Raw genomic sequence first — 18,751 nt, 5'->3', positions numbered from 1 at the left:
GCCATCTTGTTTACGTGTGTTCCACAGCGGAAGATGCAAGCGTCATTACATACACACAAATATAGAGGCGACACTGCGCAGTGACACGGCGGGGGACAGATAATAATGCCGAGCGATTTGTGACGTCGCATTTTTTGGGGGAGGCATTTGTACTGTATGATGCAAATATATTACTCTTTTGAACACATATTGTTTTGAGAAGCCAAATTCTTTACTTAAATGACCCAGCAACTAAGCAGAACTACGTTCCTCGTCACGGAAATCCAACCAAAACTGGACTGGCAGGACCAAATGGGGTGGGGTGGGGTAGGAAGTCATTGTTGAAATAATCCACTGCTGATGGGGATGTAATACAACTTCATGTAAAACAAAAAAAATCTGAACTATCCCTTTAAATCTTTTGTATGGATGACATGATTAAGATGTGTTTGTTGCACAGTAAAAGTATGACAAATCACCATAGAAAAAAGTAAGCCTTTTTATTTAGTTTTATCACATAAACAGAAAAAGATGTTTGTCTGCCCTTCCAACACTATGGCTGTTAAAAAATATACATTTATGTACAAGTATTTCCGACTATTCACCAAACCTGAGTTCACAAGTGGTGTATTACACATATTTATTAATAATCATACAAAATTAAACTTGCTAATAAAAGACGAACACGTTTAACAGAAATACCTCTGAATTTTCATCTTACAGTCATCAAATTGCTTTTGCGTAGGTCATGTTAGTCTGAGTAATACTAATAGATTGTTATGATGTACAACTTTGATATTTTGATGTGTCCCAACATGTCTGTTATTTTAACTGTCATCACTGAATCATGAATCACATATTGCTTTAGTTGCTCTTCTCCACCCTTGCCAGCAGTCCTTTCACCAGCTCATGTATTGCCCTTTAAAAACCGACTTTCTTGAGTAATTAGTCTACCTCTACTCTACTACTTGTTAATATGGTGGCCTATGTGTTTTTGCTTCATGCTGCTGTTTATCCTATGATTTGGGAGACATACGCGACCTTCGGTTGGAGTGGGAAGCAAGGCAGCCCTAGGTTTTGGAGCTTTTACTTCTTCACTTTGTGGATTTGCTGAAATGCCAAATGACTTTTCTTCGCTACCCTGAATACCACATTGAGAACCACGGAGTGCACGGCCTCTCTGCCTTGACCTCCGACCTCTCATGTCGAATGATCTACGGTTATACCTCCTTGAGGCCCTGATGTCAGAACATTGCATCCCATCCCTCATAGCATGACTGGGTTGCCTTGAGTCTAACCCGGGGTCCATAGTGTCCTCATCTCTTCTATTACACACAGAGACTTGAGTGTCTGCAACCCACGCCACGGGCCCACGCCCCAGTCTTAAGTTTCCAGGTTCCCCCCTCATATCATTTTCTCTGTGCCTAAAATTTATGTCTGGGCCCTGCGTCCTAAAACGATGTTCAAAACCCTGTCTATTTGGGTTTTCAGAGATTTCAATGTCTAAAGCATTCCTTTCAGGCTCCATTGCTCTAGGTTCTGAATTTCTAAAATCCCTAAACGGCCTTTCAAGATTTGGGTTTTCAGGCCCATGGAACCTTACATCTGTATCACGGTTGTCATGCATCTCAAATTCTCTTCTGTTTTTGAATGAATTCTTTAAATCAGGACCTCCCTGAATGGGCCTTGGTTCTTCCAAGTTTGGACCTCTTCCTGACAGTCTTACAGCCTCGTGATCACCTCTCTTATCTGACACAGGTGCTCCCATCATTGGACCTCTCCTTTCATGGCCCTGTTCTCTGAAGTCCATGTGGTCAGATCTCCACCTTTGCCCAGATCTTCCTCTACCAGGCTTCCTACATCCATTTCCAGGGCCTCCTCTACTAGGCCTAGGGCATACCCTATCAGCGTCACCCTGAAAAGGGCCTGGATCACTCCAATCATCCCCAGGAACTCTCCTAGGCCCTGAAAATGGTAAGTTTTTCATTTCTGGCATGAGCTCAAATCCTCTAATTCCAGGGCCTCTTTGCACATTACCATGATCCACTGGTACATCAATATCCTCTGTGATTGGGTGAGGATACCGGTTATCGGGATGTTTCCACTCATCTTCAAATTGTGTTTCAGAGTCCGAGTAGCCGTAGTCTACCGCTTTCCATCTGCCGCCATGACAATTTTGATCTGGTTCTGGACCTCTAAAGACGGTCACACTCAAGTTGCATTTGTTTTCATGTCTTTGATCTTCTCTGTTATCTGGACCTGATCTAATGCTGTTCTGCCTGATTCCTGGCCCCCTATACTGTAGGCCATCTGACCTCCAATTAGGACCTGGGCCATCTGGACTTCTCTCAAAATTATTTTTTCTGCTATCTGGGTCTCCTGGTTCTCGTCTCTCAAGCCCCAAAGAATTAATGTTTGGATTTTTCCTTTCACAAATGGGTCCTCTAAAATCTCGACTACTTGGACCTTTCCTCTCAGGCTCTAAGCCTGCTCCAAAATATGAACCTCTACAATTAGACTCTGGGTCCATTTCTGGAAGACTTTGATTTGGGCCAGGTCCTCCAAAAGGTCGTGGGCCTTTACTACCAAACCTTGTTTCCTCCCTTTCTGGATGTATTCTGCTAGACCCCGGTAACTCTGTGTTTGGACCTAAATGTTGATACACTGGTCTATTCATGTTTGCAACTCTTGGTTGAACCATTCTCTGTTCCATAAATGGCACATGCCCTCTGTTATCAGGTCGTGGGAGATTTTTTTCATGTATTGGTCCCCTAATATCTGGACCTCTCCAGTGAGGCTCTGTTTGCTCCATATTTGGATTCATACTTTCTGACCTGGGGCTCCATGCTCGTCTATTATGAGGTCCAAGCTTTTCAAACCTATTTTCCATTAAATCATGTCCAGGACCTGATGCATAAGGCCTTGTGCCAAGCTCATCAGTGTTTTGATCTCCCCTTCTTAAGTTAGGAGGCCCTTGACCCTCTATGCATCTCATTTCAAACCGAGGCCCTCTTACATTATGCCCTCGGTGCCCTGGCCCAAAACATTTTGGGACTCCTAATTCTCTTCTCTCAGGTTCCATTCCCCTCAAGTCTGGACCTCTCTGTCCTTCCCTGTCAAATTTGGGGCTGTTGATTGGTAAATTTAGCCTTCCATTCCCTGGTTCATTGAAATGTGAGCCTCCTTTTGGTGCAATCCTTGGACTTTCCATTGCACACCGTCTGACTACAGGCCCTTGCTCCCTGGCATCATGACCTTCTGTTCCTTTTCTATTACAGTGTTGCATAACCCTTTCAGGGCCTCTTCTTTCATTCCATGGTTCCCTGCAATCTGGACCTACTGGACCTCTCATGTCATGGTCTGTACCTTGCATAGGCGAGTCTTTCCAGTCAGTTACAGGACCTCGATAATGTGGACCTCCCTCTGCCTGTCCTCCATCATGTACAGGGCCCTCCGTGCCTGGACCTCTTTCAAAACATGGTCCCAAATTTTCTGGGACAAGTGGTCCTCTCACACCATGTCCTAAACTATTTATAGCTGCATGTCTCTTTTCAGGTCTTGGACCTCTGAAATCAGGCCCTATAGATTGCCTGCTAGAAACAGGACCAGTCATAGTTGCATTTCCAATTTCCTGTGTTCTGAAATCACAAGCATCTGGTCCTTTCCTAGTATGCACTGGAACTCTCATGTCAGTACATACGCGCTCATCCCCGGGTCCATGCCAGTTATTCATATCAGGTCCTCTGCCACGAGTCCCAGGTCCCATGAAATCTGGAACAATTTTCCCTCTCCTGTCATTTCTTAGGCCCTCCAAAGTAGGTCCTTGGCTTTGGGGTTCTGTTTTCATGAAATGTGGACTTCCGGGTCCTCTCCTGTCATGCACTTGGATCTCTTCTCCCCATGGTCCCATGGCATCTGGATCACCTGGTCCTCTGCTGTCATGCTTTGTGGCCCCTACATTTAGACCTCCCACAGTCCATGATTTGCAAGGGTGTACATCTCCAGCAACTCTTCTGTCAGGTCCATGGCTTTCCATACTCGCACCTATCCAACCATGAGATGGCTCATGGACTTGCTCTTCATCTTGAGCAAGTTGCCCTACTCTTACTGAAGCTGACCCTGTGCTATTGATGTCAGTGTCATAATCTCTGACCAAACCTGGACAACCCCAATCTAGATCCCTATTACACTCAACCAGTTCTGTGTTTTGAACCCTATGAACCCAGATACCGGGTTGTGGACCTCTGCAATCGGCATTTTTTATATTAGAAGCAGTACATGGGTCTTGCTGACACTGATTCTGTTTGCTTATTCCTTGAATGCTTGCATGGCAGCCATCAGGAAATGTTTCTCCAATGCCTCTTCCTGAAGTGACAGCAATTGAGTTAACCACATCACTCAAGTCCTGACCACCCAAACAAGCAACACCCTCACCAGGCCCTAAAGAACAAGCTTCTCTCCTATTACGCCTTCTCAGTTCAAGCTGCTTGTCTGATTCCTTCATGTCAAGGCCATGCACACTCCTTTCAAACTTAACATCAAACTGTGCTTCCTGCAAATGTGCAGATTCAATGCTGTCTTGTCCAATGTAAGAAGTGTCATAATGTTCATATTTTATATTTGCGGTAGAGGCATCTTGATCTCTTTTTATATGCCGTTTGTCATCTGACACGGCAAATGATGGTGTCAGATATGTATCATTAGAACCTGTGGATAAATTTGACTTTGCACTACTTTCTTGATCACAATGCCCCCTGTTTAAGTCATCACTTCTGCTCAGCGACTGAAAATCTCTGACCTGGGGGAAATTTTGACTTTGATTATTGTGGTCAATCCCTTTCCCTGTCAAATTTGAAAGCTTGCTTTGAATCTGTGACTTTCCAATATCCATGACACCAAGCTTCCCACATGGGAATTCTGACATATTCTCCTCAGTTTTGATATTAGGATGTTTAGTATAGTGTTCTGGGCCACCATCTGAACATTTCAGGTCATTGCCCGTTTCAGGTACATTTGTTATTACTCCCTTAGCAATTTTTTGTATTTCTGAATGCTTCTGACCAAAACATTTCCCTGTCATACCTTGTTCTCTTGGATTTAGACCCTGTATATCTTTGGCTCTCAAATCGATGCCAACATTTGATTTAATACCTTCAGTGGGTGGTGGCATATTCAGTAATGTTTCTTGACTTCCATAAAGCTGGCAATCATTTTGTACTTTCTCAGCTGGGTCACTGATTTGATCCTCTGAATCTATGATTTCCTCGGATTTGGCAGGGGGGTTATTTTCGATACTGCTAGGTGGTATAAACCGTGGATCAGGATCAGGACTCTCTGGTGAATCTCGAATTGGGGGATCAAGTTCTCTTAGAGGAATTGAACTTTCAAGCTTGTTTCCACTTGTTTCCTGCTGAATGTGTTCATTCGTTTGTGTCAGAGGAACAATACCTGAATTATCATGTACACTGACTGTGTTTTGGAGAAGTTCTTGGGAGTTTGGTTGTTGTGAAGTTTCAGGATTTACACTGGGAACATTTTCTTGTTTAAAGTCTTTATCAGAGCTTTTTTGAAGGGGAATTGTAACACCAATGTCAGATATTAAATTATGTCCATCACTGTCATGAGGTGACAATGCCTTGAACTCATATCCCTGGGACCCCCCATCTCTTTTGCTGGGAGAGGTTGGTGATCTTCGACGACCACGGGAATGCCGCCGTGTGCTATGCACCCTATCATGACGAGCCTGGCGTTCAGAGTGGCCTTTAGTTCTATGTTTTGACCGGTCTCGTTCACTTTTTCTGTATCTATCCCGTTCTCTATGTTTCCTGGAATGTGAAGTGGAACGCCGCTGAGCTCTCCTTGAAGGATTTCTGTGGCTGTCTCTTTCACGATGACTCCGCCTCTTTGGTGATGACCTCCGCCTTCTGCTGTGATATGAATTTGGAGAAATACCCCCGTGTCCTGTTCTCAATAAGGATGAATCCTGAATCTTTGAGGTGCTTCCTTGAAACACATCATCCTGAATTTCATTAAAAATGTCATCCTCTGGATCATAAGGTACATCAGAATCTTCAATCTCACCAGCAGATGAATATTTTTCATTTTCCTTTATATTGTCAGATACTGCGTCTTGCACTGCGACTGAAGTTATGTTTAAACAAGGACTACCATTTGCGTTTTCCTGCTTATCGGTTTGTGAATCAACGTGTGGTTCATCAACAGCATCTGTTAGATTGCTGGCCTGTTCTATCTTTGAGTCTTTCTGTTCAGAAGGTTTTGACCCTGAGTGAATTCTACCGCTCTGAAGGGATGAAACCTGACTAAGAGGCTTTGAGGGAGCCGAAATCATGGAATCAGTAACAGAAAAGTGTGCCATGAACATACCCACAGCCTCTCTTTGTTGGCGAAGTGCCTCTTCCTGTTCCTTTAATTGCCGTTTTTGCTCTTCAATCTGTTTATTAAGCTCCTCAAGCATTCGCTGCTGCTCAGTCAACGTAGCGGCTGAGACAACCACAGTACCAGTAGGACTGGTCTGCGGAACTTCAGCTACAGAAGTTTGGGTTGGAATAGTAGTGAAAGCAGGTGTTGCAACTTGTGTGGAATTTGGAAATGACAATGGACAGTTCATTTGAGGTTGATCAGGAAGTTTCTTTGCATCACTTGGTAAATCTTGAAAAATAGTCTCATCCTCAGGATCATAGGCCACATCATCTTCATCATCAAAGGCTGATAATGGAGGGTCTTCTGGCTTCTTCTTTCCTGTACTCTGTGAGGAAAGGGTTCCATATCCTATTGCAGGATCATACTCCTCTTCTGGGTCATACGGACGATCAAATGCATTTTCCTCCTCTTCTATCTCTTTGACTTTAGATTTCTGCCCATACTGTTGAACAATTGGATCCACCATTGATCCTGACACATGAGACAGCACGGAGGACTTCTTAGCACTTACTGTTGTCGAATTAGTAGGAAAACTTTCATCATTAGAAACCATGACACCAGTTTGCTTATTTCGGAACAATGTACTCAATATAGTCTTTAGTGGTGTATCATTACTGGGGGATTTAGGATTCTTTTCATTATTGAATGTGGACTGGGTTGATGTAGCAGGGGCTGAAGTAGAAACAGCGGGGTTTGATTTAATGGAGGCTAGGAGTGACGGCATAGTATCTGAGCTCGAAGAGGAATCCGATGGTGACCCAGGACAAGGGGGTGCAATGAGAGGGGTTGTGCTCACAGGGGTATGTGGATCATAGGGTTGAAACATCTCCAATTTGTCTGAACCATAGAGGACTGGAGGTTTTGGGATCCACATGGGGTCTTTAGACATGTGAACTTTTGGTTTCTTCTCTTCAATTTCCTGAAGCACACTTCCTGGACGTTTTGGTTTCTGGATAACTGCCAAACCAAGAATAAGATTGGGCCTGTCCTTTTCAATTCCTGTGAAGTGAAGAAAAGCATAATCAAAATATGTCATTTGTTTTCTAATTAATGGTGTTTAACTTTAGCTAACTTTGCAATTTCTACAGGATCAAAATGAAACCTATTCAACATATTACAGGAAACAACATGCATATGTACAATACACATGCAACTCAAAGTAATAAGGTACTATTTTCTAGGAACTACTGTCGACATACATCAAAGATAATCATAAAATAACAAGCCTGCAACAGAAACAGCATGTTGCTAGTTGCTACAGATCTAACAAGTAGTGAGGAAACAAAAAATATTCAAAATTAGATTTCCTATACACAATAAATTGAACTGGAACTGAAAATAACTACCAAAGAAAAAATAAATTAATGCACAGTGGATGCCTGTATAGTTGACATTCAGCATTTGCGTTCGCCCAAATTCTCAGATTTTTGGTTTAAACAATTTTTACAATTTTTTATAATTTTTCTTACTGTAGTACATTACTGAAATTGTTTTCACAGAAAACACATCTAAATCACCCTAAGACTGAAATAATTTATGAATACATGATAAGAAACCCAATAATACTAATACAGCACACAGTACAGTGTACATGTACGACGTAATAACGAAATGTCAGTACAAGAGAGAAGAGTCCTATGTGGCTACAGAAGCACTACCTTTTACAGTCAACTTTCTTACAATCCGGGCCACAAAACTTGCCGTGAGGTCAACCTAAGAACTATATGATCGTACGTCGTTACTGGACAGGCAAGCAGTGTGGTTTATGTAGACATGTCATTGTGTAAGATGGCAGCACCCAGTGTGTGTGGCTACAGCAGCACTAGTTTCGACAGTCAACTTTGCTACAATCTGGCCTCAGAACTTGCAGCAAGGTGAACACAAGCTAATGTTTAATCTTAAATCGTTACTGGAATTACAACAGACAAGCAAGGGGCGCCGTATGGGGGGGAAAAGTTTGGACAATTCCAAGGGCCCCTGTAAAAAAAATAGGTAATTATTAAAAAATAAAAAGGGAGGGTTACAATGTGATTTTTTTTTTCATGGGGCCCAGAATACCTGGCAGCACCCCTTAGGCAAGCGGATAGATTGTTGCTGCAGCTTTGTCACACACCTGGTCCTTCCAGAGGTTGCAGTATTGATGGGATTGATTCCTTTGCACTAAGTGGCAGAAGGTAGATATCCTTGATGGAACGACTGTTGTTCGACACGACACCAAAACGTCCTCTGCTGCTGAAGTAGGAAAAGAGTGAGACGTATGCCACCTCTTCTTCTTCAGTAGCAGGATGAAAGCGGATCACACATAACTCCTAATAAGCAATAAAAAAGGTCAGTTATTTATATGGCATCGCATACACATTAATACAATATACATGCTGCTTGCCTTTGTAATAGAGGTCTTGAGCTTTGCAACATAGTCCCACACTGTTTGAGGCATGATTCTCCCTCCAATTTCTATGGTATCAGGTAGTTCCTAAAAACAAGTTGACATTTGTTTCAGTTTTAACTGCAAAGACGATGTAGCTGATCTGATTACATGTATAAAAAGTAGTCATTGTTCATCCTTTTACCGATTTCAAAATTTCAGCAGATCCTGAAACCAGATACCCTTTGGTAGCAAACTTTGTCACAGTGAGCATGTTCAGGAAGCCTTTCCAAAGTGTTTCCTGCTTTGCCAGAAACTGTGCAGTTGCACCATCGGCTAGAGATTCAGAAATCACAGTCCTGAAAAACAATACTTACAATTGAGCTATGCCACCCAATTTTACAATATGTAAACAAGATGATCATTTAATTGCATTAATATACTTATTTGATACATTTCGATAAATACCTTGATGATGTTCCATAGAGTCTGGGATCAGCTGAAGAGGATGGCTTCATGAGAATAGGTTTTGGTATTAGTTTTGCTGGTCGCACTGACAAGGTTGGTACTGATGATGAAGCAGTGCTACCCCCTCGAGGACCATAAGGCGCTGATTGATTGTGGGACGCATTTGTGGGACCACGAGATGAAGCAGAGCTCCTGTTAGCTGCAGTTCGGGGGTCACGCCTTGTAATAGTCACTGTGGAGATGGCTGGAATCACAACAGGTGTATATGCTCTTTTTGATGCTGTGGTTTTAGAAGTATCATTAGATGGGGATGTAGGGGACTCCATGACTGGAGAAGCAGGAGACTCGAAAGTGGGAGAGGCAGGGGAATCCATTACGGGGGAAGCAGGAGATTCAACAATGGTCAAATCACCAGTATCAATAATAAGGCGGGAGGGAGGGTCATAAGGACAGAGTGTTGAATAATCCATGTCAGGTGAGTCTGGTGGCGCCCATAATGGTGAGTCATCTCCCTGTTTCCCCTGTGAATAATGTTTATCGCTTGGTTCAGAAATCCTGTTTTTTTTGTTTGGAGGTTCCTCCTCCCCTAATGCTGGTATTTGTCCTTTGAAAGTAAAGAAGAAATAATATGTAAGTAACAATGGGAAGACATAGAATTCTGATGTTATATACAGTAGATACTATGCTTCAAATACCAACGATTTGTTTAATTCACCTGTACATATCTTGCATTTCAGGTCAAACAGGTGAGCCTTGTGCTCTGATGTTGTGTCCTTAAGCATACAGGTAAGAACATCTGGCACTGCACTCTCTTTTCTTGGCTCACTTCCTCTGTTCTTCAGAGTAAGAGTGGGAGTAGGCATACTTCTCTTCTGTTATAAATGAGAAAACACATTCTTCAACACAATATAATTGTATTACACAAAAACATCACAGTAACTGCAGCTTGCAGATATGTACAATTAGTAAGACAACAGTAACATCTTCAAATAAGTTTTGGACTGGATCAATATAAGATGAATGCTCACATTGCCCACAGATCTTCGTTCGGGTTTTGTGATGTTTAAACAGGAAAGATCAACCTTCACAACTTCAGGCTTCTGCGACAAACCTGGCACTTTAGCAGCTGCATTTTTAACCTAAGACACATATGACTTTATTGATCTCAAATAGAAACTGGGGGAGAGATTATACACCTATAAGACACCTTGGCAGGACTCATACATTTAAGCTAAATATTTATTTTCACACGACAGCAGACATAGGATTTACCTCTGATGTGTCCTTTACATTTTGGTCTGGTGCCTTGGTAGCCTGCATGTCCTTTTGGCTCATCCTGACCAGTCTGAAAGGACTGATGTCTCCTTGCACAACTCGATATAGAAAGCCCTAGAAAACCAGGACCACATTGTCAGTTTGGTCGTCCAGATTAATTTGTCTTACAAAAAATTCACTACCTGTATTCATAGAAGTGAAATGATAATAATAATAACAATAAAGATACAATATTGCTTGGTGCTTGGGGGCCTAATAATGCAGTACATAATATTTGTAGCACACCTTTCTAAGTACGTAAAGACAAAGAATCACATTAAGAAAAAAACAAGAAAAAGCATACTGAAAGGTAACGGGTAATAACAGAACAGTACACAGTAAAGATCAGCACCCGTTACATGCTTTAAGGAATAACTATATAATAACTTTCATACTGACAAAGATCACAAAATAGCACTAGCAAACCTTGTGTCTTGGGTCTTTCAGGTTGAACATAATAGTTCTGTACTTATTCATGTATTTGCTGTCTGTATTACGAAAGATGTCGAACATCTCCATCTCAATGCTTGCAACAAGCTTTGCAGCATCACTTTCAGACATGTCCAAATCCTCACAGTCACAAACCCTTGACAAACAAAAAGAAAATTAATCAGTTTAGATTTTTTTTTTATGCTTTTCTGCAGACAATATTTAAATCACACGGACTCAAATCTTCTAACCATACAATACAAAAAAATATATATTTTAATGCTGAAAAAGATACTTAAGTCTCACCTTTTGAACAAGATGCTAGTGAGAGAGCGCTGGATGCTCTGTCTGACCTGGTTATTTGGCTGAGAGGGTCTTGAGGAGGGAGCGCTTGGTGCAGGTGGTACAGGGAGATTTCGGGTCTCATTCACTACAGTGGGGGCCAAAGGCTTCTGGCATGAGGCTGCCATGTGGCTAGATGAAGGCTGAAGTCCAGATTGCTTCTTAGGGATTATGTATGCTGTCAGAGTGTTCAAAACAACTCCCCTTTCATGTTGTTTTGTCCCTGTGTTTGGAGACTGTGTGGGAGGAGGTGGACCTGATTTTGCTCCAGTAGGGGGTATGAAGGGAACTGATTCTCCAGATGCTTCTTCTGAAATGTCACTGTTTGCAGAATCCTTTTTGCTGGTATGAGAGTCACTTTGTGGTAGAACTGGCTCAGTGCTGGGTTGTTGTGGGGGAGACTCATCTGTGGGTGGGTCCTCTGGCTTTTGTTTTTGGGGAGTTTCAGGCTCTATTTCTTTACACTCCTTAGTTACTGGAAAAAAGAACAGCGGGACATTGTGTGACCAATAATGTCAACATGTCACAACATGTGCAAATGAATAGAAAACATTTCAAAGCAACACAAAATATTAACTATTAATAAATCGTGCATTTTTTATCTTTGCATTTGACACACCCCAAAAAATTAGGACATTGGCGTAACTGTGCACAGTCACAAAGAGACAAAGAATGCTGCTATCAGATACGTGTAATGACACCAAAATCACCATCTGGTTTGGTATTCTAAGGACACCTACAAATCCTTTCCACACAGGGCGGAAGTTGCAAGTCTTGGGTGTTAAACTTGACAATCCAGCATTGCTGGATACTTTCGTACGGGCACGACACTCTATTATGGCTTTGATACTACTTCCTAATACTGCCAGAATCCCCCAAAAAAAACAGGAAAGTAAAAAATAATTTATTTAATAACTTATTTAATACATCAAACATATGGCCATACTTAACTATATGTTTTTGACTAAATTAACGTATGACTAAAGTAGGGTTGGGCATCGAGCATTGATGGGAAATGGGACTAACATTCCGATTCTTCAGATTTTTAACAAGTTTCACTCCTTACATTCAGTGATTGACCAGCCTGCCAAGTGGCTAAAAAGCCCGCATAACACCAACAAAGAAGAAGCCGGCGAACACCCACGAAGAAGAAGCGGCAGAAAGCATTTGTGCTCATCCATTTCAGCCATGGACAGTGTGCGACGGCGCTGGAAAGTTTGAAAGCTAAAATTCAGCTAAAAAATTAACACTTTTCGCCGTGAAACATTTGCAACGCCATCATATTATGCAAAGGAGGGTGCACCAATTACAGGATTATACACCTCCGGATTCACGGTCCAACAGAGTGCCTCGTTTTTGATGCGCTACGCCGGACTTCTTCCAACCAGTCAGGTAAGTGAAACAATAAATATCAATCTTATGCAAACACTGAAGAAGCAAACTAATTGCACTTTATACCACGAATATGGTGGCCAACTCAAATATCCAGCTAAAGTAAGGCTGGGTACGTTTTCATAGACAAACGACCTAACGTTTAACGCCACATTTAGCCAGGAAGTTGACCAGACCACTTAAAGTGTGACTCCATTCACCATGCTTTGTTGATATTCTGCACGCGGGTTAGTGGGAACTCAGTTGCATGGTTAAGTTACACTTCATCTATTCTGCATCGTAAGACACTCTCCAACACAAACAGGATATGTGTAACTGTTTTTTCATAAGGTTTTCAAAAATAATAATTTGTGAACGTGTACTCCTATGTAATGCTCCTTCTAGACATTTATGTTCAAGTTCAAAGGTTTGATATTTATATACTAGTTAAAAATAGCCCTGTGAAAAATTCATAGTAAATTCATAAAAAGTTCATATAATTAAATAAAATTATGGAGACATTCAGACATTTCATCCAAGAACTTTGGTTAGCGCCCTCATTTAAACCATTCAAACTTTTATGACCCTACCTTTGAAAAGAATCAGAATCGAGAATAGTTAGGAACCAGAATCTAAATGAGGAATCGGAATCACTCAAATTCAAACGATGCCCAACCCTAGACTAGTTATATTTAAACATTTCTAACATGTTATTGATACATAACACCCAGATTAATAAAGACAATTGTACTAACACATTAACTCTGCCCTTCTGTTGCTGTCCACTTTGCCTCCATCCTTGTTCAGTCTGCTCAAGCATCGACTACTGCAACTCCTCTCTTCCCGTTGGGCTCCCCCAGAAGTTCCTCAACATGTTCCAATAGGTCCAGAACTCCGCTGCCCAGATCATAACCACAACCCCCTCATTCCATCACATCACTCGCACCCTTAAGAAACTTTACTGGCGCCAAGCCAGGCAAAGAGTCGCTCTGCTCCCAAACTCGGAACTGCTTACCACCTGACATCCGAAATACTGACTCCTTTCACATCTCCCAATCCAGACTCAAAACTCATCTGTTCAAAATTGCATACTCACGACTGCTTCTACACTGTCCTTCAATTGTTTGTTAAATGTTTATTTTAGCCTTTGTTGTTTTACCTTTATCTTGTAAAGTGTCCCTGAATGTCTTTTTATAAATTAAATGTATTATTATAAGACAGCAGATTGTATGAATCTTGATCGCTTTCTGAATTTTCTTATTAAGTCCTTTCTGCTCAGTGTCCAGGTCCAACTTCTGAAAGACATTACACTGATAGTCCAACACTCTTATATAGTTTGCCAGCTTTCCTTAAATGTATTCCATTCCTGTATTATTTTATTTTTGTTACCGTTTTCTGTTTCCTCCTTAGGTTGCCTTCCTTCAAGTCAGACAGAGGAGTGGCAAGCTACATGTGTTGTCACCTGGCAATTTAGTCACGTTTCTTAAGATCTACCTTTGCATCAGTTTGGTGCAGGGCTATTCTCTCCTTAGCTGTTGCGTTGCCACACATCTCCACCGCTATTGTTCTCCTTTGCTAGCCAGTGTTTACCAAACTTTTTACAGTCACATACCTCTTCAGACATTTGACTTGAAGCCATGTACTCCCTACTCCTGCACACCTAAGAAGCGTAAACCCTTTTATCTGAATTAACTTGAAATATTGAACATAATTAATTGGGTAATCAATTTTATAGTAATTCCAGGTCAAACGTGTATTTTGCATGGTCACCTTTGACAAAGTTTCACATGACCACTGATAATTAGATAAGTAATCATCCTACATATCTTTTATTCCAGTTTGAATTTGGGTTCACTTTTTTTTCCCACTCACGATGTCTATGGTTTAAGTCTGCATATTAATTTAACACCAAATTGAAGGTGTCTCAAATTGAAGGTCTGCTCCATTCTCCTTGTGTCCTGAGACGTTCTGGTGCACTTGTAATTGTGATAGGTGCCAATTGTTTTTCATTTTTATTGACGTACACCCATCACAATAGGCTTACCCCTGGGGGCGTACCCCACTTTGGGAACCTAGACTCTATGCTACAGTATCTACAGCTTGTTTAGCTGCTGAACTCCCCCTCCAAACACTCTTGCCTAGTGAGACTTACACCTCCAAAAAACTCTGACCTTACGTAGAGATGATGCAGACCGCAATGGCTGTAATTCTAAACATTTCTCCTGTGTTGATACGACTCATTCAAAGGTTCTGAGCGTGTATGGCCCAACTTCGCAAACGTCTTCTCCAACAAGTTTGGATCAACACTTACAATAAAAGTGTTGGCACACATCAATTATTTCCACTTCCAATAACACTATCACTTAAGTTGCTATTGTTCATTAGCCACAAAGGAAACTAACAAGCTAAATCATTGTGTCATGGTTACTCGCCGAATTGACTCACCAGAAAACACTGCCCCTAGCACTTCGGTGGAGAACTGCACAGCACACATTCAACTCCGTTGCAGAACTTTGAAAGGCTCAAGGGTGTGACGACACAGATGCACAAACCAGCTGGAGCCATAGCAGAAAAATGCATAGCAGAAAAAATGCTTGCAGACCACTAGTGGGATCCCAAAATCACATGAAAGCCATGCAAGGACTGGGATGTTTTCAGCTTCCACGAATTGTGTACAGATCCTTGCAACATGGGGCCATGCATTATCATGCTGCAACATGAGGTAATGGTCGTGCATGAATGGCACAGCAGTGAGACTCAGAATCTCGTCACGGTTTCTCTGTGCATTAAGAGAACAAAATGCACCTGTGTTGCGAATAAAGTGGCCTATGGTGGCAGTGGGCTTATTGTAAGGGCAGGCGTGTTATGGACAATGAACACAGGTGCATTTTATTAATGACATTTTGAATGCACAGAAATACCGAGCAAGTTTGACATGCTCTGGATCGGCGTATTTGAGGCAAAAATGGTGGATTTATGAATTATGAATGCTCACTAACAGATTTAGACAAATTTGTGAACAACTTGAGAAATAGGCCCTTTGTGTACATCGAAAAAGTCAAGCATGGTGGTGGGGTAGTGCCATGGTCTGTGCCGCCATGAGTGCTGCAGTTCATTGAGGGAAATATGAATGAACTGTGACATGCTGATGTAGAGCATGAGCCCCTCTTTTTGGAAACTGGGCCGCAAAACGACCAACATAACGACCCAAAACACACCTCAAAGATGACAAGTGCCTTGCTAAGGAAGCTGAAGGTGATAGAGTGGCCAGAGTATGTCCCCCAGACCTGACTCCAACTGAGCACTGGTAGGGTATCCTCAAGCAGGAGCTGAAGCAGCACAAGGTGTCCAGCTTCCACCAGCTCTGTTATAGCATCATGGAGTAGTGGAGGAGGATTCCAGTAATCACCTGTGCGGTTCTGGTGAATTCCACACCCAAGATAATTAAGGCAAGGCAGTGATGGGTAATAAAGATGTTCAATAGGGGTGTCACAAGATCTCGCAATATTAAAATGTGACAAGATTTCGCATTCAGAAAAAACTGTCTTGTGATAATTAATCAATCGCACGATAAATGAAAACGAATGCAATCATTTTGCCGGCCTCAATATATTGTCAGGCGCATGTGTGTCTGTTTTCCTTCTCTCGCCTCCACACAGGCAGGAAGAAGGTTCACCCTGTTGTTGTTTTCAGCCCCTAGGCGCGTTTTCTCCAAGAAGCAAAGGCTTGAACAAAGTGAGCCCTCGTCAGTCTCTTTTTCTCTTGTGAGTGGAGGCCATCAACATGATGTCGATGTATGTGTCTCTTACGATTTCTTTGCCCAGCTTCTATGTGTTGCCATAAGTAGGTAGGTAGATAGATAGGCAGATAGATACTGTAGATGGATAAATGGATGGACGGATAGAGTTCAGCTGGCCCACAGTAAAGTCAGCATTTTTCTGTCCCCTGGGTGATATTGGAAAGCCTATTCCGTAGCACTCAAAGTTGACAGTACACTTAAATGCATCATCACATGAACAGCAGCACTTTATTGATCTTTTTCAGTCATGACGAAAGCAGACAGGCATGGAGTTCTTCTGAGTGTGTTATATGAACAACTAAGTGAGTTTATATCAATGTTTTATATATGTCAGCCTTGGATAGGGTTGTTCACTGCTTCCACTTGAAGTCTTCCAGATCAGTGCTTATAAGTGAGTGGTAACTGTGATGTATGTTATTTCATTTTTTAAATGTGTTTGTCATGTTATTACACTCAACAAAAATATAAACGCAACACTTTTGTTTTTGCTCCCATTTTTTATGAGATGAACTCAGAGATCTAAAACCTTTTCCACATACACAACATCACCATTTCTCTCAAATATTGTGTCTGGGGACTCAGAAAAACATCTTCCAAGAATTGTGTACAGATCCTTGCCACATGGGGCTGTGCATTATCCTGCTGCAACATGAGGTGATGTGTATGGCACAACAATGGGCCTCAGGATCTCGTCACGGTATCTCTGTGCATTCAAAATGCCATCAATGAAATGCACCTGTGTTCTTCAACCATAACAGACGCCTGCCCATACCATGACCCCACCGCCACCATGGGCCACTCGATCCACAACATTGACATCAGAAAACCGCTCACCTACACCAGTCCACACACGCTGCCTGCCATCTGCCCTGAAGAGTGTAAACCGGGATTCATTGGCGAAGAGAACACCTCTCCTACGTGCCAGACACCATCTAATTTGAGCATTTGCCCACTCAAGTCAGTTACGACGACGAACTGGAGTCGAGACCCTGATGAGCATGACGAGCATGCAAATGAGCTTCCCTTAGACGGTATCTGACAGTTTGTGCAGAAATTCTTTCGTTATGCAAACCGATTGTTTCAGCAGCTGTCGGAGTGGCTGGTCTCAGACGATCTTGGAGGTGAACATGCTGGATGTAGAGGTCCCGGGCTTGTGTGGTTACATGTGGTCTGTGGTTGTGAGGCTGGTTGGATGTACTGCCAAATTCTCTGAAGCGCCTTTGGAGACGGCTTATGGTAGAGAAATGAACATTCAATACACGAGCAACAGCTCTGGTTGACATTCCTGCTGTCAGCATGCCAATTGCACGCCCCCTCAAATGTTGCGACATCTGTGGCATTGTGCTGTGTGATAAAACTGCACATTTCAGAGTGGCCTTTTATTGTGGGCAGTCTAGGCACACCTGTGCACTAATCATGGTGTCTAATCAGCATCTTGATATGGCACACCTGTGAGGTGGGATGGATTATTTCAACAAAGGAGAAGTGCTCACTATCACAGATTTAGACAGATTTGTGAATAATATTTGAGAGAAGTGGTGATATATTTTATATTTTTGTTGAGTGTAGATAAATACTGACTCTGAATTGCATGATGTATGGTAGAGGTTTGTAGTGTGGAGTTATTTAGGGATGATGTATTGGAAGATAAAGTGTTAACTGGGTTTGTTGCTTTAGTAATGTGGTATCCATTGCCAACTATATAATGCCACACATTGTTATGTTGCATTTATATTACTGATAGTTTTTATGATTGTGACGTGATGGTGGTGACATTAAGAGGTGGATTGGGTCGCTTAAGGCCACACTGAAGGCCCAGGTGCAAAATGCACCACCCACCACTGGTAAATATGTAATGCTATATAGGGATGGGTACCTTACACATTTGAACCAATACGGTACCAATAACCTGAGAATCAATGATAATAACAAATGTTAATTTACTATTATAATTAAATTGTTTTCAATTTAACATATTTACCCCTAGATATTATATATAAACTAACAAATATATCAAAACAACAGCTAACTGTTAATATTGTAACATTGCAGTTGTTTCACAAATTTCTTCAACATGAAAACCCTAACTACAATTAAAACCCAGCCCTACGTACTCCTAATGCTTTCATTTCCTCTCTGGAAAAATTGTGTGACGGGGGTCCATGGAGGGCAAAGTTTAAAACAAATGAGCAAAAGAGGTTGGAGTAAAAATTAAAAAGGTATATTTTATAAATGGAAGTAAT

The 18,751-nt window shown here is 41.8% G+C and overlaps 1 protein-coding gene across 4 annotated transcripts in view; it reads right to left on the bottom strand.

Moving 5' to 3' along the window:
- Window positions 1-438: 438 nt before the first annotated feature.
- si:ch73-181d5.4 (death-inducer obliterator 1) overlaps window positions 439-18,751 on the bottom strand; it is a 30,833-nt gene continuing 12,520 nt past the window's right edge. For 2 of the 4 annotated variants that reach the window (XM_054780423.1, XM_054780431.1), the window contains exons 8-17: window positions 11,303-11,813; window positions 10,994-11,153; window positions 10,526-10,642; window positions 10,282-10,392; window positions 9,969-10,125; window positions 9,254-9,857; window positions 8,991-9,144; window positions 8,804-8,893; window positions 8,534-8,729; window positions 440-7,419 (exon numbers count right to left, since the gene is read on the bottom strand). In XM_054780423.1, coding sequence (XP_054636398.1) covers window positions 944-7,419; window positions 8,534-8,729; window positions 8,804-8,893; window positions 8,991-9,144; window positions 9,254-9,857; window positions 9,969-10,125; window positions 10,282-10,392; window positions 10,526-10,642; window positions 10,994-11,153; window positions 11,303-11,813 — 8,576 coding nt within the window. In that variant the 3' untranslated portion in view covers window positions 440-943. Of the gene's footprint in view, window positions 7,420-8,510; window positions 8,730-8,803; window positions 8,894-8,990; window positions 9,145-9,253; window positions 9,858-9,968; window positions 10,126-10,281; window positions 10,393-10,525; window positions 10,643-10,993; window positions 11,154-11,302; window positions 11,814-18,751 lie in introns of those variants that run through there. The other 2 variants (XM_054780438.1, XM_054780446.1) reach the window with 2 other exon arrangements.

Source organism: Dunckerocampus dactyliophorus, chromosome 1, assembly GCF_027744805.1.
Source record: "Dunckerocampus dactyliophorus isolate RoL2022-P2 chromosome 1, RoL_Ddac_1.1, whole genome shotgun sequence".
In the NCBI taxonomy this organism is placed as follows: domain Eukaryota; kingdom Metazoa; phylum Chordata; class Actinopteri; order Syngnathiformes; family Syngnathidae; genus Dunckerocampus; species Dunckerocampus dactyliophorus.
Note: the sequence above shows the minus strand (reverse complement) of the source record. Positions and strands in the feature narration are given on the sequence as shown.